The sequence below is a fragment of the Diorhabda sublineata genome, chromosome 2 (assembly GCF_026230105.1).
Source record: "Diorhabda sublineata isolate icDioSubl1.1 chromosome 2, icDioSubl1.1, whole genome shotgun sequence".
NCBI lineage: Eukaryota > Metazoa > Arthropoda > Insecta > Coleoptera > Chrysomelidae > Diorhabda > Diorhabda sublineata.
Genome location: NC_079475.1, coordinates 3234296 through 3250707, shown reverse-complemented (window position 1 = coordinate 3250707; position 16412 = coordinate 3234296). Strand labels below are relative to the sequence as shown.

At 30.3% G+C, this 16412-nt stretch overlaps 1 protein-coding gene across 1 annotated transcript; it reads left to right on the top strand.

Moving 5' to 3' along the window:
- The first annotated feature begins 2239 nt into the window (after nucleotides 1-2239).
- Nucleotides 2240-13550, top strand: LOC130453156 (venom acid phosphatase Acph-1-like). Its single transcript, XM_056792764.1, has 4 exons — nucleotides 2240-2533; nucleotides 6375-6482; nucleotides 9064-9306; nucleotides 12891-13550. The coding sequence occupies exons 1-4, from the start codon at nucleotides 2240-2242 to the stop codon at nucleotides 13548-13550; spliced, it is 1305 nt and encodes a 434-aa protein (XP_056648742.1).
- Nucleotides 13551-16412: the final 2862 nt, after the last annotated feature.

Genomic DNA, 16412 nt, shown 5'->3' with positions numbered 1-16412 from the left:
AGTAGGCAAAATGTCAAATAAAAAATTTTTGCATTCCTGCAAATTACAAAAAGTCTTTTGGAGAATTCTTATCTTATCGATTTATCTAAAATGTCTTAGAGAAAAGAATAACATATCTTTGTTAATTTTGGATCCATGAATGACATGTTTATCAGACAAATGCATAGTTTAAGATATTTCAGTCAAAAATACTTATTTTTTTTGATAAAATACGTGTGTAGGTAAACATTTCCGACATTTCTATAAACAAAAATAAGTGATCAACCTGATAACCTGTGGTCATTTTAAAGGTGGAGATGTGATAAGGCCGTTTTTATCTAGAATAACGATGTATTATCCAGGAAGTTTATTTGATCTTAATGATTATTTATTATTTTCGCTACCTTTTAAAGGAATAAGGCTCAATGATTTTAAATTTATTATAAGATCAATAAATAAAAATATTATCATTGTCTCAAGGTTTCGAGCTACCATGAAGGAAGCTTGTTATCGCAGTCAATTCAAATTTTTGGAAAACTGAGCAATGCTGATAATTATTAAATGGGTTCCCTACCTTTTATCATTTAAGATTGAATGGAATTTGTTCAATTCACAACATGTCTTAACTTAATTTTCATAAAAATTCAAATTTAAAAATAATGGCAAAGGCATTATTATGTCCGTCTCCATGAAACATCTTCTCCACCTACATCTTAAGCGGCAGCTGAAAATTGTAACATATTTTGTATTTTAATAAGAAATTAAGCCATCTTTTTAAATAATAATGTCAAATTCAAGCTAAACGTTAATCATAAGTAAATTGTTTCAACAACGTAAAGACATATTGAAATGTCATTAGAATTAAAAAAAATATAACTGTTAATAATATCTTAACGAACTGCTGCTTACAAAAAAAATTGCAATATACCAATAAAAAATGATTGATCTTCCAGAAAATTAGTTGAAGCCCGTGTTTTTGTATCATAATATAACTTCAGGACCCTTACTTATTTACAAAACACCTACACATCAGAATGTTTTTTACTATTCCGATTACATTGGAGTTGTATTTATTTAGGTACCGGTTTTTTGTGTGTTTGTGATATTTTTTATACGTAACGGCTTAGCCAGTCGTCAGGACTATTGTAGAATTGACATAACTGTTTTTAATTTCTTTTAAAAGATTGAACTTTCTATTATGAAATCATAATGCCGGATTGTGACGTAGCTATATGTAAAAACACCAATCGAAATACCAACGAAACAAGTATTAAATACTTTAGATTTCCAAAAAATGAAGACTTGGCAGAGTAGTGGATAGGAGCATGTTGTCGAGAGGATAAAATGTAGTCTTAAATGTTATGCAGAATTTTGAAATCAAAAAAAACATAGGTCAAGAATGCTTAAAATATGTTGCAAGATATGTCGCATATAAACTTAGAAATAGATATTCTCTAGGTATTTCACAAAAACAAATGAGACATCTGAGGCACCTGACTGGCTGAGAACAGTATTCAGAGGCTCTATTCTATATCCGAATGAAGAATTATGGCAGGTAGCTCAGATATTAGAATCGGAATTTTCAAGATGCATGGGACCTCTTTGAGCAGAGGAAAGAGAATTTTTCATTAAGTGGCTCAACAAACTGTAAGTTTTTTTGTAACCAAATACATCAGTGCCATTTGAGGTAATTCTTTGTCTTAGAAGAGCACGGACATATTAAGACTGAGGGATCTTAACCGAAGAATTAGTTTCAATATCTGCCAATTAAAATCAATAATGCTGAAAAAAACACTTTCCTTGGATTATGTACTGATTCTTGCAATTTTTTTATGAATAATATTTAACTGTAAATTCAATAACCATATATATATATATATATATATATATATATATATATGGTATATATATATATATATATATATATATATATATATATATATATGGTATATATATATATATATATATATATATATAGACATGTCTTTGTATCAAATATTACGTTTAAAATTAAAATAAAACATGTATACAGCATACATTATACTTCACACTTTGATTCCAACTTGACGTCACACTGTGCGAGAGAGATCTGCGCATAAGCATACTAGTGTATGTATATCGTGATTGAGAATGCAACCTATGTAGACACAAAAAATAATATGCTTACCCTCTAGCCTTAATGATTGAAAGAGTATATAAATAAGTTTGTTCACAATAAAAGAGAATAAACAAATCAAGAAGGTTGATATTGGAGCTGGAAATGAGAGTAGTCACTTTGTATATTTCGGTGATATTTTTAGCTTTTTCAGAAGCTAAAGTGTTGAGTTTAATGAAAGATGTTGTTAACAACTGGAAATCGCAAAAAAATGTTAGCAACTCCAACGTAGCTGATAATTCATCTTCAGAAAATTATTTTGATATTCCTAACGATGATACAGACTTGATTAACTTGAACTTGCCGAGAGAAGTTGTTGAAAATAAAGATTACATGCTGGAAGAGGAATTGAGTGCGATAGCTGAAAAAAACAAAAGCACTTTACTTCTTGTCAATGTGGTAAGTTCAATAATTTTATTATATTTTTATTTTCCTTGGGTCAATCTTGCTTTTGGTAAAATTCTGTATCGATTCTAGCATTTGATTGCTTAATTAGCTTATATCCTTATATGTATATTAATAGTACAGTGAACGAAGGTAAAAATCAACTATTGCTTCCAATTTCGGTGGACCTCCATCGATTTACATGAATATTAGGGATTGAGTATAGTTTGTCCATATCTCAAAAAGTGACATATGCCATACTTGGGCTTCTTGTATTTTAGGAGTAAAATCTACACCTTTTATTAAAAAGGGAAAAAAAACACATTTAAGGATTCTGGCGTAGGTAATCTCGTTTAATTAGATAAAATCAATATTTTAGTTATGATTTCAATCAATTATTCAACCCTTTTGTATTTTTGAAATCTTAAATCGTTTATTAACATTACAGAAACAGTTTGTTTTAATATTTATATTATTTTTAGTTAAATAACTGAGAAATTTCACCCTTTAAAAACTACTCCCTTAATAAATATACATTGAAGAAATTGGTTTTCAAAAACTTCAATCATTTAAATAATACATTACAGAATTAAAATCTCAGTTACAGAGTTTTGAAGTAATTATTCATTTATTATGTAACTTTCCACTCTTAAAAACTACCAGTTGTCATAAAAATATTATAAATGTTTTATCAGCTTTAATAGCTTTAATGATTTGGAATATTTTTTATCAGTTATGATCAACTTTATTAATATATTTAAAATTTTATTAATATTGAGAACTAAAATCTTGGAAAAAATCTCAAATTTCATATGTATATTAAACATTTGTGGAGTTATTATCAAAATGAAATTCATGAGAATTTGCAACACACTGACCTTTACAAATCATATTTTTTTTTCAACAATATGCATTTTTAGCCGGTCAAATGAAGAGGCTTAGTCTCATAAGGCTTACTATAAATTATAATTTTCGTGGAAATAGCGTGATTTTTATTTTTCACTTTATCTAAATACTTTGGAAAGTGTTTAGTAAGTATATTTTCGCCTTATTTAAGCTTGTATACTAAGCTTTGGGTACTCGCCGAAAAAATTATAGATGCAATTATCTATAGCTCCCTTTGAATTAGTATTGAAAGATTTTTTAGAGAAGAAATCCATTTGTTTTTCATTAGCCTCAATTATGGTAATCACAACTTTTTTGTGACAACTTATGTTTTTTGAGTGGAAAACCGTTTTAAATATGCATTTTTTCACGAAGGGCAAAATATTTTAACTCTCCTAATTCAAAACGTATTGATTAATTTCAATAACTTTATTCGACAAATTTTACTTAAAATTGGTTCCTCTATCGATTTCTGAAGTTTTTTAATAAAATAATTTTCACCCCCGATAAGGGGGGGCATCTACTCCCAGGGTAAAAGCGTAAGTTGGCACTGTCAAATTTGTTTCTCGAAGTATCCTTTAACTATTCACCAATTCCCATAAAAATAGATGGAAGTTCAACGAGATCGGTTTGAATAACTGCACTATAATAGTTTCATTGATTAATCATGTTGCGTTCGGAACTACTGAGAAAATCATAAACAACCTATTCTCAATTTTAGTGTGTAAATGGAATTTTGGTCAAAAATTCAACAAGTTATATCTGACGATTACTGTGATTTCCTTACATGGTTCTAAAGACATTGTTTCTCTACCCTCTTCTTTGAGGCACCTGTTTTCGAACGATAGAAGACTTCAACTTTATATAGTTGATTACTGGTATTGTTTTTTAATATTTTCCAAAATCATCTCTCAAGTTTTCATAATCCTCGTAATTTAATGCAATAGTATCAATATTATAAAACTTCTATTCCAAATTAATTACTCTCTCTTATTTTCTATCGCTATCAGGCCAACAATTCTTTACAATAGATTATTTTGAGCTGGCGATACTATTTCTGCAACTTAAACTTTACTTCTCCTTACTGACATAAACTAAAATCAAAAATGAGTCTCTTGATAAATTTAGCTAATGAACAAATTTCTTTCAAATTTCTCTCAGGATGACTCAATAATTTGAAATTTGTTAGAATCAATGTAAACGCAATGATTTCGGTTCACAAAGACCTTGAGATTCTCATCCAAAAAGTGAATACAAAATGTGTAGGCTCATGATACATTTAAACCATAAAAACTGTTTCTACTTTCAATTATCAAAAAGAGCTGTAAAAGAAAATATTTTATTCTCAAAAATGTTTACATTTTTGGTACAAATAAAGCACAAAAATACTGTAGTATTTAAACCGTTGATATGTATGAAACTTTGTTGGTAAAATTTTTCGCGGCCTAGACTCTATTAGAATCGGTCGATACTACGTTTTACACATAATATGCATTAAAGCAGTCCCGATATTAGACAGATGTCATAATTAGGAAAGATTGAAGAAAAACAACTAAATTGGAAGTTATAATACTGAAAACATTTTTTATTAATATTGAATTAAATGAGTAAATAGTTTGTGAATGGCAGAATTCTACGGTTTTTTCAATACTTATTGAGTATGGTAATATACGAGGATGGTCCCAAAAGTACCTGGCCTGACGGTAGTTGCTTGAAAAATACCACTGTATTAGAAAGTACAATCTATACAGCATATGTTTCAAGTTTGAAGACGATACATTGTTTAGTATTTGTTTGGCAGCCATCAATAGTGAACGTTTTCGGTGAATTTGTAAACATGAAAAAAATTTGGTCATCGTTATGTGATACAATACTTTCATTTGGAAAGCCTTAGTCCAACTAATATAAAACATGAACTAGATTCTATTCTGGATGACACTGCTCCTTCGTTATCCACAGTGAAATATTACGCAGCAGAATTTTACGTCTCCAGAAATATTAAAGAAAATTCACAAAGGTACTGGACGATCGTCTAGTGGGAGTTAGCAGACATAGTAGGCGTTACAGAAAGTGCAGTATATCGCATATTAACTGAAAATTTCGACATGAGAAAGCGCATACACACGCGCAAAATGAGTGCCGCATTTGCTTACAGTGAAACAAAAACAGCTCGTGAAGATGTTCCCATCGAGTGTTCGGCTATGTTTCACAGAAATAAAGCCAACTTTGGCGCCGTTTCATAACCATGGATGGAACGTGGGTCCATCACTTCACACCCGAAATAAAAGAACCATCAAAACAATGGACTGGCTAAAAAAAGGCAAAGACTGGTGCAGGCAAGGTCATGTCGTTTTTTGGGATGCGCTTTAGATAATTTTCATTTACTATCTTGACAAAGCAAAAACTATCAACGGCGAAAATTATGCGAACTTATTGCAACGTTTGAACCAAGAAATCAAACGAAAACGGAAAGGTTTTCCAACAATGAAAAGGTGATATCGACAGGTAATGGCTATTTTGTTGCGTTTGACGATTCTTATTATAAAAGGGGTATCGAAGTCATTGAACAAGTCTGGAAAAGTGTATGGTGTTTAAATGAGATTACGTTTCACGACTTGTCAAATAAGGAATTAATATAATGTTTTTTTCGAATTAGTTCTAAGATATGTCACGAATCAACAGTTTACTGAATAAAAGAGGACAACTATATGTTAAGATTAGCAATTTTAGATAATATATCTGACAACTTTGCTTTTTTATGACTTCACCTTAAATTTCGACTTTACAAGTTCCATGCCAGCTTGTCAGAAATGTTGTGTGCAAGAGTTGAAGAATTATTTTCCATCTTTCTTTTTTTTACCTCTCCAGATGACTCCTGAATCATACCGAATTTTGCATTGCCAACTCAAATTCAAATCCTTCGACCTTTGGCAAAATGTTCAATATAAATTAAGTTCATGAAACTTTTCAGATCTTCAGACATGGAAATAGAACAGCAGAATCGATGGATGCAATATATCCCAATGATCCCTACCAATACATAGATTTCTATCCTTTAGGACATGGACAACTAACCAATGTGAGTAGTACACCTTATAATGAAAAGAAAAGCATCGAATGTGTAATATATAAATATAATATAATGCTTTTTTCTTCGTTCGCTATAATATTCACGTTTTTTCATTCATTTGCATTAATAAAGAATGTAATTTCTGAATCGGTCAAAGAACGTAAAAAAAGTACCGTAGCGGTTCATTTTTTCATGATTTTGCGTTAAAAAAGTGCCGTAACGTGTCATTTTTTAACGCAATTATAAAATTGTTTTTTCAAAATAATGGGCTGTGAAAGCTTTCTCATGTAAATTCGTTTCTCCGAGAAACTGTCACACTTTTATTTTTTTATATTCGTTCAAGAAAATCCGTTAAAAGGAGTGTAGTATTAGTATTAGTGATGGAGAGTAATACTGAAGACAGTTTAAACTGTACACCAGAAGATGTTAAATCGGCAACTGCAGCGACTATGAATCTTCTCCCTGAGAAATCAGAAATAAAAAAAATGCATAAACAGCTTCATACAAAGAGTGTTACTAGCTTACTTTGAAACTCAATCCAAAATGTGGAATTATTCAACACTTTGGTCGACTTATTCGAAACTGAAGGGCACCCTAAAGGTAAATAACGACGAAACTCATTGCATATTTGAAAAATAAATCAGTTGGTTATAAAGCCAAAAAATCTAAAACATTTGCCCATGAAGAAATTAATAAGTTTCTGTTGCAAGCTCCAAACGACCATTATCTCATACATAAGGTATGACAGCAAAAAAGCAAAAAATTTTAATGTAAGCTTAGATATTATTTGTAACATCTTTCTGGTTGCTTTAATATTCGGAATCGCAGAAGCTCTGCGGTGGGAGGAATTATATAAAATGAGGTGTAACGATACCGGAAATGTTTTAATTCTCACAGTACCTGATACAAAAACTCATGTTCAACGTCTATTTACTATTATTTGTCAAATATCTGACAAAATATTAAACTTTACTTTACTCACTTGTTGCATAAATAACTATTTATGCTCTTTAGGAAATGAGTACTCTTTCAATCTTTGTTTTTACGAGAAGTAGGTCTTCATTCCTGCATTCGCTACTATAAAGTAAAGAAACCTTTTAAATATTATGAATAATTAATGTTCTAACTATCAAATCTTTGACAGCCATGTCCTACCCTTTACTAATGTTGAAATAATTGAGTATTATTATATTTTAAGTAAGATAATTAAAATCTCAAAAGTGGTTGGTAGGTTAGGTATAGAAAATGTTCTATTTAAAATAAGAATGTTAGCGGCTAAGTTTCAAACACTTTGTATGAAATATCAACGAGTTGAACATATGGAGTTAGCGAGCAAGCACCTGTTGTTTATTAGTCACAGTTTGCACATCACTAGCCTCGATTTTAATGAATATATCTCTATTTATAATGGATATCCCAAAACCTATAGTTTAACTACGCACAACCTGCAATTACAGATTTTTAAAGTAACTATCCACCATAACTTTTGATCAAACTCAAATAAAAACTATTCGGCAGATATTTCAAATTATAAATTTCATTTAAAGACTTGTGTCTCTCTCATTATTAAGTAATATCTGGCTTGTCGATATGGGTTTTCACAACGTTCAATTTAAAACAAGTAGTTTTATGCAGTATAAAGAAATCATAATAGGGATGAAAATAACTGGGCGATAAAAGTCATTCACTCCAGATATGTTGAAAAATCTGATCTAAAAATGCAATTTAGTCATAATATGGGGAGATTCATCATGAACGAAAGCTAATTCCACTTATTGCGTTTTCATCTAATGAATCTAAATCAGAAGTTTTGGTGTAAGCTGATTGTATAAGGAAGAAATTGATAAGAATCCAAAAAATATAGAAAAATGCTCTCGACGAATTATTATTATGATAACTTGAATATCCTCCAATTCTATGAACTTTTGAGGATACTATGACCTTAATCTAACAATTCCCATGTAATTTAAATATTCACTTTAGAAGGAAATATCTTATTGGTCAAAAACTCGTTCATTGAAACTCCTTAGTTCTTTATAATCCTCAATTCATTAATGAAAAACTGATAAACGATAGTGTGCCTCATATTAAACTGCTCCTTGGACATTCTTATCGTCAAATTCTATCTGGATTCTTAACAAAATACTCTCTTCGTAGGCCTGCTGAAATTTTGTTAAGGTTGCACTTGCATTGTACATATGTCTGAAGCAGAATCTGATGGCATACCGATGTTCGAAATTCCTGTGATTTATTTTTAGAACTCACTTCAAAATACATCTTTAAAAAGCAATGGCTACGCACAAACTACTGACCCCAACAAGTTCAACCTAAACGTCTCCTTTTCACTTGTCGCTTCTCGAATCACGTGCTTCCCATGTTGCCGTATCAAACGTTGTGCTGCAAGAATCATGGCTTATTTTCCACACCTCGTAATAGTGCCATGCGGAACTTGTGTGAAGTTTCAAGAAAAACATTATATACAATAAATATGAACATAACAATATCCTACTTTAATCTGAGCTATCTACACACAAAACCAAAATACAATTTATTGAATTTACTTATTTACTTTACATTTAAAATTTTTTAGGCTGGAAAAAGCAGAGAATTTAACGTGGGCAAAAATTTGAGACAAAGATACAATGATTTTCTTGGAAACTTTTATTACCCAGAAATGATAGACGCCCGTAGTACAGATACCAATAGAACAAAGATGTCTTTACAATTAGTATTAGCAGGTTTATTTCCTCCCGATGAGAATGATGAATTTGCCAAGCAAATTGGATATTGGCAACCGGTTCCATATAACTATTTACCTTCTAATCAAGATAGTGTAAGTTTTGAAAATGAATTAATCGTTTATAAATTCAAGTTTGCAAATTTAAATATGTGTAAGCTTGTGTGTTTGTTACCGGATAGATGCATTGCAGTGATTAATAAAAAAACTATTTTATTCAACGAAATTAGTCGTTTTCGGCATCTTAACGTGTCAGCAAATTAACACCATATTGGTCAGTTGTCGTATTCTCATCTTTCAGATAATCAATGAAGATTATACCATTATTTTGACTGAATTTTTGTTCCTGGGTAATAATGATGTACCCAAGTTTCATCTGTTGTGATATATCGACGAAAAAACTCCCTTGGATTACATTTGAAGATATACAAATTTTTAATGCGAACAAACTTTTCATCAGCTTCAAGCAGCCACAACCTCCGCCTTGCAGATAGTTTCTTGATATGTTATTTTCCATGCAAAATGCCCGTTCAGTTGAAATATTTACTTCATTAACCTTCTAATGTACTTTAATTAGACAACCGCTAAGGACAGAACACGGCTTTTAATAATCATTTCTGAAATGGTTGCAGTAAATCTTCATATTGATAGTTTTAAAAGCAGAGAACCACTTACAAATCGTTCCATAGTACAGAGTACTTTCAAGATATTTACGTAACTTTTCCTCGGTTTCTTTAATGGTTTCCATGTAAAAAATAATATTTAATTACTTTCAAATTCTCTTTCTCCACATTCAACCAACGAAGAAAACATTTTACTTTTTGAAGATTTGAGCTAATGATATCCGAAACATGGCGCAAACTAACAATATAATCACCGTGCTGTCAATCTGTAAAAAGTCACTGTTCCGTCAAACCGCTTTCTTAAAAACGTATTTAGTATTAAAGCTATCATTTAGCTTTATAATGCTAAACAAATCGAAAAGTCCTTGTGAAGCTACTAAACTAGATTTTCATTATTAAAACAGTGTTGATGATTTTTGAAACAAAACAAAATAATAGCAGGATGAAATGTTTTGGATAAGGAAAAAAATATAACAGAAAGGAAAAATAATTTACGGCCGATAAGTGGAAGGGGTTGAGTTTTTAATGGTAAAAAACGGTTTATTTCGATTTCCGGTAAGACTACAAGACCTGGAAAAAAGTTAAATAGGAAAGTTGTGGGTAATAAAAATATATACAGCTTTAGTACTCAGACTTTTTTCACATAACCTCAAAATTTATGTGAAAAATTGAAATAACTTTTTTTATATTTATGTTTCACAAAAAAACTTACGAATTATTTTTTTATAACCCAAACACAATGTAATTTATTTAATTTGGAATATATATTTTTTCAGCTTCTTCTCGGTTAATATATCGAAAAACAACCGTAATATTCAATCGAAAATTCTCGCGGTGAAATATCAGCTTTTTTAAAAATCAGTAAGCTTTTTGTTCGTGGAATCTCCACTATCTAATGATGAAAATATATATACACAATACTAAGGTAAATGTTCTCAGAAAATGCAAAGCGACAAAAAAAATAGATAGAGAAAGAAAGTATCGTAAATCCGTTAATAGGCGATGAAAATTTGTTAAGTTTGGACAATATTTTTAATAAAAGTAGTGCAAACGAAGAAGATATCGAAAAAAAAATGGATTACAATTAATAAAATCTATTTATAAACCTAGAAAAGATAAAATAACACTGAATCAATTAAGATTAAGAAATATCGATTGGCAAAAATTAAATCATCTTTCATATTGGCAAATGTTTCACCTTTTTCACCTTTACAGCAGAACAACATTATTACATGACATATTATCAGCTTCAAACTAGGTTAGGTTACGAACTGACAGCAACAGATTGGGGCTGGAAGCAACTTCAATGCGGCATTATGCCCAAATTTACAAAAAAGGAATTAATTCCAAAACTATTGCTCAAAATTATTTGCTGCAGCTATGAAACTAGATGAAACAGTTTAAAATTTAGATGCCAAAAACATGGTATAAATGCACAAATTTGTGCTTAAATTGTTATGGTTCTGAAAAAAATTTCAATATGAAGGAAAAAATCTAGGAAGAAGTTGATGTTTCAGATAAATTGAGGATGAAAAATCAATGCAGACTGCAAATTATATTGTAGATGAAGAAGGTGATGCTCTCAAAGATTTCGAGAATATAATAGAATCGGGAAGATTTGTCGCATCTAACAGTACTATTTACATGTATACTTACCTATTATAAGATTTCTATGCCATATTTTTTGTTTCTTTGCATTTTCAAAGAACATTTAACATAGTAATTATATTTTTGTCATCATCAAAAAGTTGAGACTTTTTGAAAAATGCGAGAATTTTCGATTAAAAATTAGAGTGATGTTTCCCTATTAAGTAAAAATTACGCAAAAAAAAATAATTATTTCAAATTAAATAAATTACATTGTGTTTGGGACATAAAAAGTTTCCATCTAATTTCGTTAAAAAAATATTTATTTGTGAAAGAAAAAAAGAAAAAACCAAAAACTTAGCTGTTTCATTTTTTCATATAAATTTTGAGGTGATAAAATGTAAATGCAAAATTTTTAGATCTTTTTATTACCTACAACTTTGCAATAGGACTTGTAGTTATGCCGAAAATAGAAATATACCGTTTTTAACCTTAGTAACTCACCCCCTTCCACTTAGACCTCAGATAGCCCGTAACTTATTTTTCTTTTTCTTCTTTAATATTTTCTTCTTTTTCCAATGGGTTTCATGCTTCCATTATTTTTTCACTTTTTACCATTCCTTAAGGCTTCAGCCCTGGTCTATATAGATGAAAGCGATTTAACTTTACTTATTTAAAACTTTCGATAACGGGTGAATAAGTCCGTGATTTTTTGAATGAATCGTATCTTTTAGCTGAATAATTATTCTAATTTTCAACGTAGTGAAATGAAACATGTGAACAATTAATCATGCACGACTTTGAGAAAATTAAAAATATAAGACAAATATTCAATTCTTCTAAAAAAAAAATCAAATCGCAAACTTGTCTGAACAAAATGTCACATTATGGGTGCATTCCACTAAGCGTTCACGGCGCCTTAAATACTCTTCTGAGCGTTCCACATAGCGATTACAATCGTTGTGATCGCGGCTAGAACGTCACTCATGACTTCATGACTAACGTTCACGGCAACCCTTGTCATGAGGTGGATCGAAGTGAGCTTTGAAAGAATTAGCGGAATTTTCAAAACACAACTAACGCAGATTGCAGCCATTAGAATCTATTTCATTATTTGATGCGATATGAGATATCATAAGTACTTTTGGAGCATTCTTGTGAAGCACCACCAAATATTTTACTATTGCCGCAGAAGATATTTTGATTTTAATTTATAATGTAAGTCAAGTATATATTTGGAAAATAGTATAGTATTTCTTAATGGTACTCAATTGTTTAAAATTAACTCAAAATTTGGATCACATCACTTATTTTTACAGGTGGATGTAGAAATACATTATTCACCTTATATGTGTATATTTTTCTTCCATTTAGAATTGATTCATTCATACGAGTATGAATGGACTGAAAATTTATAAAATTAAAATAAGCAGATGATATTTAGAGTAATAAGTGCACTCTTTATTCCAGTTACTTCTACCTTTGGCCTGTCCAAACTGGTTGGTAGAAACTAATAACCTAATGCAAACTGAACCAATAAAAGCATCATTGAAAAAATATGAAAAAGTTTTTGAGTACCTCAAACAAAAAACTGGAGGAAATATTTCCACATTTTTCGATGTATTTTTGTTGTATTATGGACTAAGAACCCAAAAAGAGTTTGGACTTCAATTACCCGAATGGACGAAACCAGTGTATCCAGAAATTTTGGAAGAAATGGTCATCCGCCAATATTACGTATTTGTGGGTAATTACCAATTACGTAAAATGTTCGCAGGAGCCTTACTAAAAAAAATAATACACGATTCTCGAAAAAGACTTTTTGCCAATGATGGAAGACTAAGTAAAAAAATTTATCTTTACTCCGCTCATGAAAACAACATTGCATCAATACTCATTTCTTTGGGTGTTTATGAGAATCAAATTCCAGACTACGGTTCCCATATTATCTTCGAGTTTCATTTGGTGAAAGGTATTCCAGGATTTAAGATATTTTTCGATAATTGGACGGGAGAAGGACCAAAACTGCTCCAAATTCCTGGTTGTGGTACTTTCTGTCCTTTACTCAAGTTCATCCGTTTAAATGATAAGGTACTACCACGTGATGACGAGAATGCTTGCGGACAATAAAATTAGTGTTTCATATGTATGAGTATATAAATTGAATAAAGTTCTTTAGTTTACTGCTCTACAAGAATTTCTCATTTCAAACTTATACCTGCCCATATGCTATTGTGTATATTCTAATCAATCCTGTCACAATGCAACAACGAAATTCGATGGAAATAACAATTGGAAGGAGCTATGTGACATTGCAGAAGCCCGTATCAGAGATTATTCAAATTTCTGAATTAAACGTCAAATTTTTTCCGATAGTCAAGTAGAAACAGTGGAATGTCTTCCATGTAAGGACCAATTATGTCAGAGCAATATTTATATGAATCGAAACAAAATTTCTAACAAATAATCGTAATGACTAATATTCCAAAGGTCGGCCTTTTACTGGTAATTAAAAAAGAAATTTAATTTTTTTAATTGTTTATAAATAATAAAACTAATAAATACTGGGCGAATAAGTTACAAAATTCAATATTAATATTAGACATGTTGACTCAATACTGGTGAGTGCTAGTTAATATATTTATTTAGTTCACAACATGGATGTAATATATAGTCTACCAACTGGATAGACTACACTTTATTAACTGATTTCTTTTAGAAGGTTTTTTGGGGAGATAGGCTATAGGACTTAAACAGAAGATTCCTAAACAGCTTGGAAATCGACATTTCGGTTAATATATCATCATCATTAGAGCCACACATAAATATTCATAGCAGATGTCAAAAAAAAATTCAAACATATATAGGTACTAGAATCCGAAGCAACAGACTAATTTTTGAAAAGTTGTAGCTGGAACCCAAAGTCCTATATATCCGTGGTACCTGGTACTTTACATTAATTGTCTCTGGTCTTATTCTGTGAAATTCCCTAATTTTTTTGTAAGTTCCCGCTTTTTAAAAACTTTTTATACAATTTATGTGAAATCTTTAAAAACAACTAGTAACCATAAATTAGTAAATATTTACAGAAAGCACTCAACTTAGAAATCAACACATCATCATCAACATCAACTCTCATCGAATTACCAATTTTCTAAAAATTTCAGATACCACACTATAAGCAACTGGTGAAAAATCACACTGTATAGATAATACTACATGTGCTATGATGTGTAATTGTATTTTCCTTAATTTTATTTAATCGAAAGGTTAAGACATGGAACAGTATTGTATTACTGTTTCACAAATTTATTTACTTTGTAGTAAAAGAAGCATTGTAACAATCCTGTCTCGCTGCATTTTAGGTCTTATAAAATGTCAAAACTTTAGAAGTTGATGATGATTATATATCTTCTTCTATATATATAAAAGAAAGTCGTGTTAGTTACTACACTTATAACTCAAGAACGGCTGAACCGATATAGCTGAAAATTGGCAGGGAGGTAGTTTAGAGCCAGGAGAAGGACATAGGATACTCTTTATCCCGTTCGACAGCATTCCCGTGTGACTTGACATGAAATTTATCCCGTTCGACAGCATTCCCTTGTGACTTGATATAAAACGTCAGTCACTATAAAACGTGGTATAACAAAAAAGAATCAGACTTGGAATAACAAAACGCAAATGACAGCTATGTAATTGACGTATAATGACGTATGGATGACAATTTGATATTTGTAAGAAATCAATAATAAAACTATTTCTATTAAATAAATAATTAACAATTATAATGTAATGATAGTGCCATTGCCCATTCGTAAAAAGTGAAGTGAACTATAAAACTCGGTATGGTTGAAAATTTGAGTTTTTCCTTGAGGTACTCTAAATACTGCCATTCTACGACTTAGCGCTAATTCATTCACGGCGAATCTCTTGTTTGTGAACATGTAGTTTTGTAATGTCCAGTAATTCAATTTTTAAACTATTTTGATTTTAGACAATATTGTTATTGAGCAACCATTTGTCAAATTTTTCCTTTTATCCATACTTATGTAGATAATATTTCTGAACGTATGGAGCATTATCTATGATGACGAGGAACTTAAATTGCAAAAGTTAAACAATAACATTGTAACATGCCATTCGGCTTGTTACGTTTTTCAAACATTTTGATAATTCCTTTGTTTACGTATTGTGGCATATTAGTAACTTCTGATTTATCATTCAATAGAATTCAAAAAAACCTCTGAATGTATTCGAATTATTCCTATCTACACTACACCTATTAGAGTAAATTTTAGTAAATTTATATTCACTGGTAAGTTTTTCATTTCTTTTTTTTATTGTACTCACAAAAATTCCAGTTACCTTTGTGGTTTTCCTTTTGTTTTAAGCAAATTATTTATATGATAATTTTCATATAAATTCGAATTTTTTATTTATTTGGGGAACAGAACGAAAAGAACAGATTCCTATTTGGTTATAAGTTAAAATATATAAATTCAGTTTTTTTATATGTTAGAGTATAAGATCCTTTTGTTCAAATCTGTTCTTTCTACTAGTTCCTTCTTCAGTAATTTCATACTTACATACAACTTCAAACTATACCTATATGTGAACAATCAAGATCTTAATTAGATTAAGTAGTGACAGATTGTTTTCTGATATTCAAAATGTATGGTCACTTTAAAAAATGTACCAAAAAGCTTTATGTTGGTATCTGATGCGAAAGTTTTAACGACAAGATATACAAGAGAATCGATAAAATGCGAAGGAAGACACGTATCAAATTAAGATTACAAGTACTATAACCAGGAAATAGCATAGTGAGAAAATGTGTCATTAGAAAAAGTAGAAGAAAATATTCCAAATATATAATACACTACCACTACACCAACACTTCCAATTACAAAGTCTCTGAAGAAGATAACTTTGTCAAAACTTTATCAAAATGCGCATCAGACAGTGTAATTGTGAGTGTTGGTGTGGTGG

What these genes read in the sequence shown, in the direction of transcription:
- LOC130453156 (XM_056792764.1), top strand. Translation starts at nt 2,240, where the DNA reads ATGAGAGTAGTCACTTTGTATATTTCGGTGATATTTTTAGCTTTTTCA. An exon ending in CTTTACTTCTTGTCAATGTG is followed by an intron (nt 2,534 to 6,374) that starts GTAAGTTCAATA and finishes GAAACTTTTCAG; the next exon opens with ATCTTCAGACATGGAAATAG. An exon ending in TACCTTCTAATCAAGATAGT is followed by an intron (nt 9,307 to 12,890) that starts GTAAGTTTTGAA and finishes TCTTTATTCCAG; the next exon opens with TTACTTCTACCTTTGGCCTG.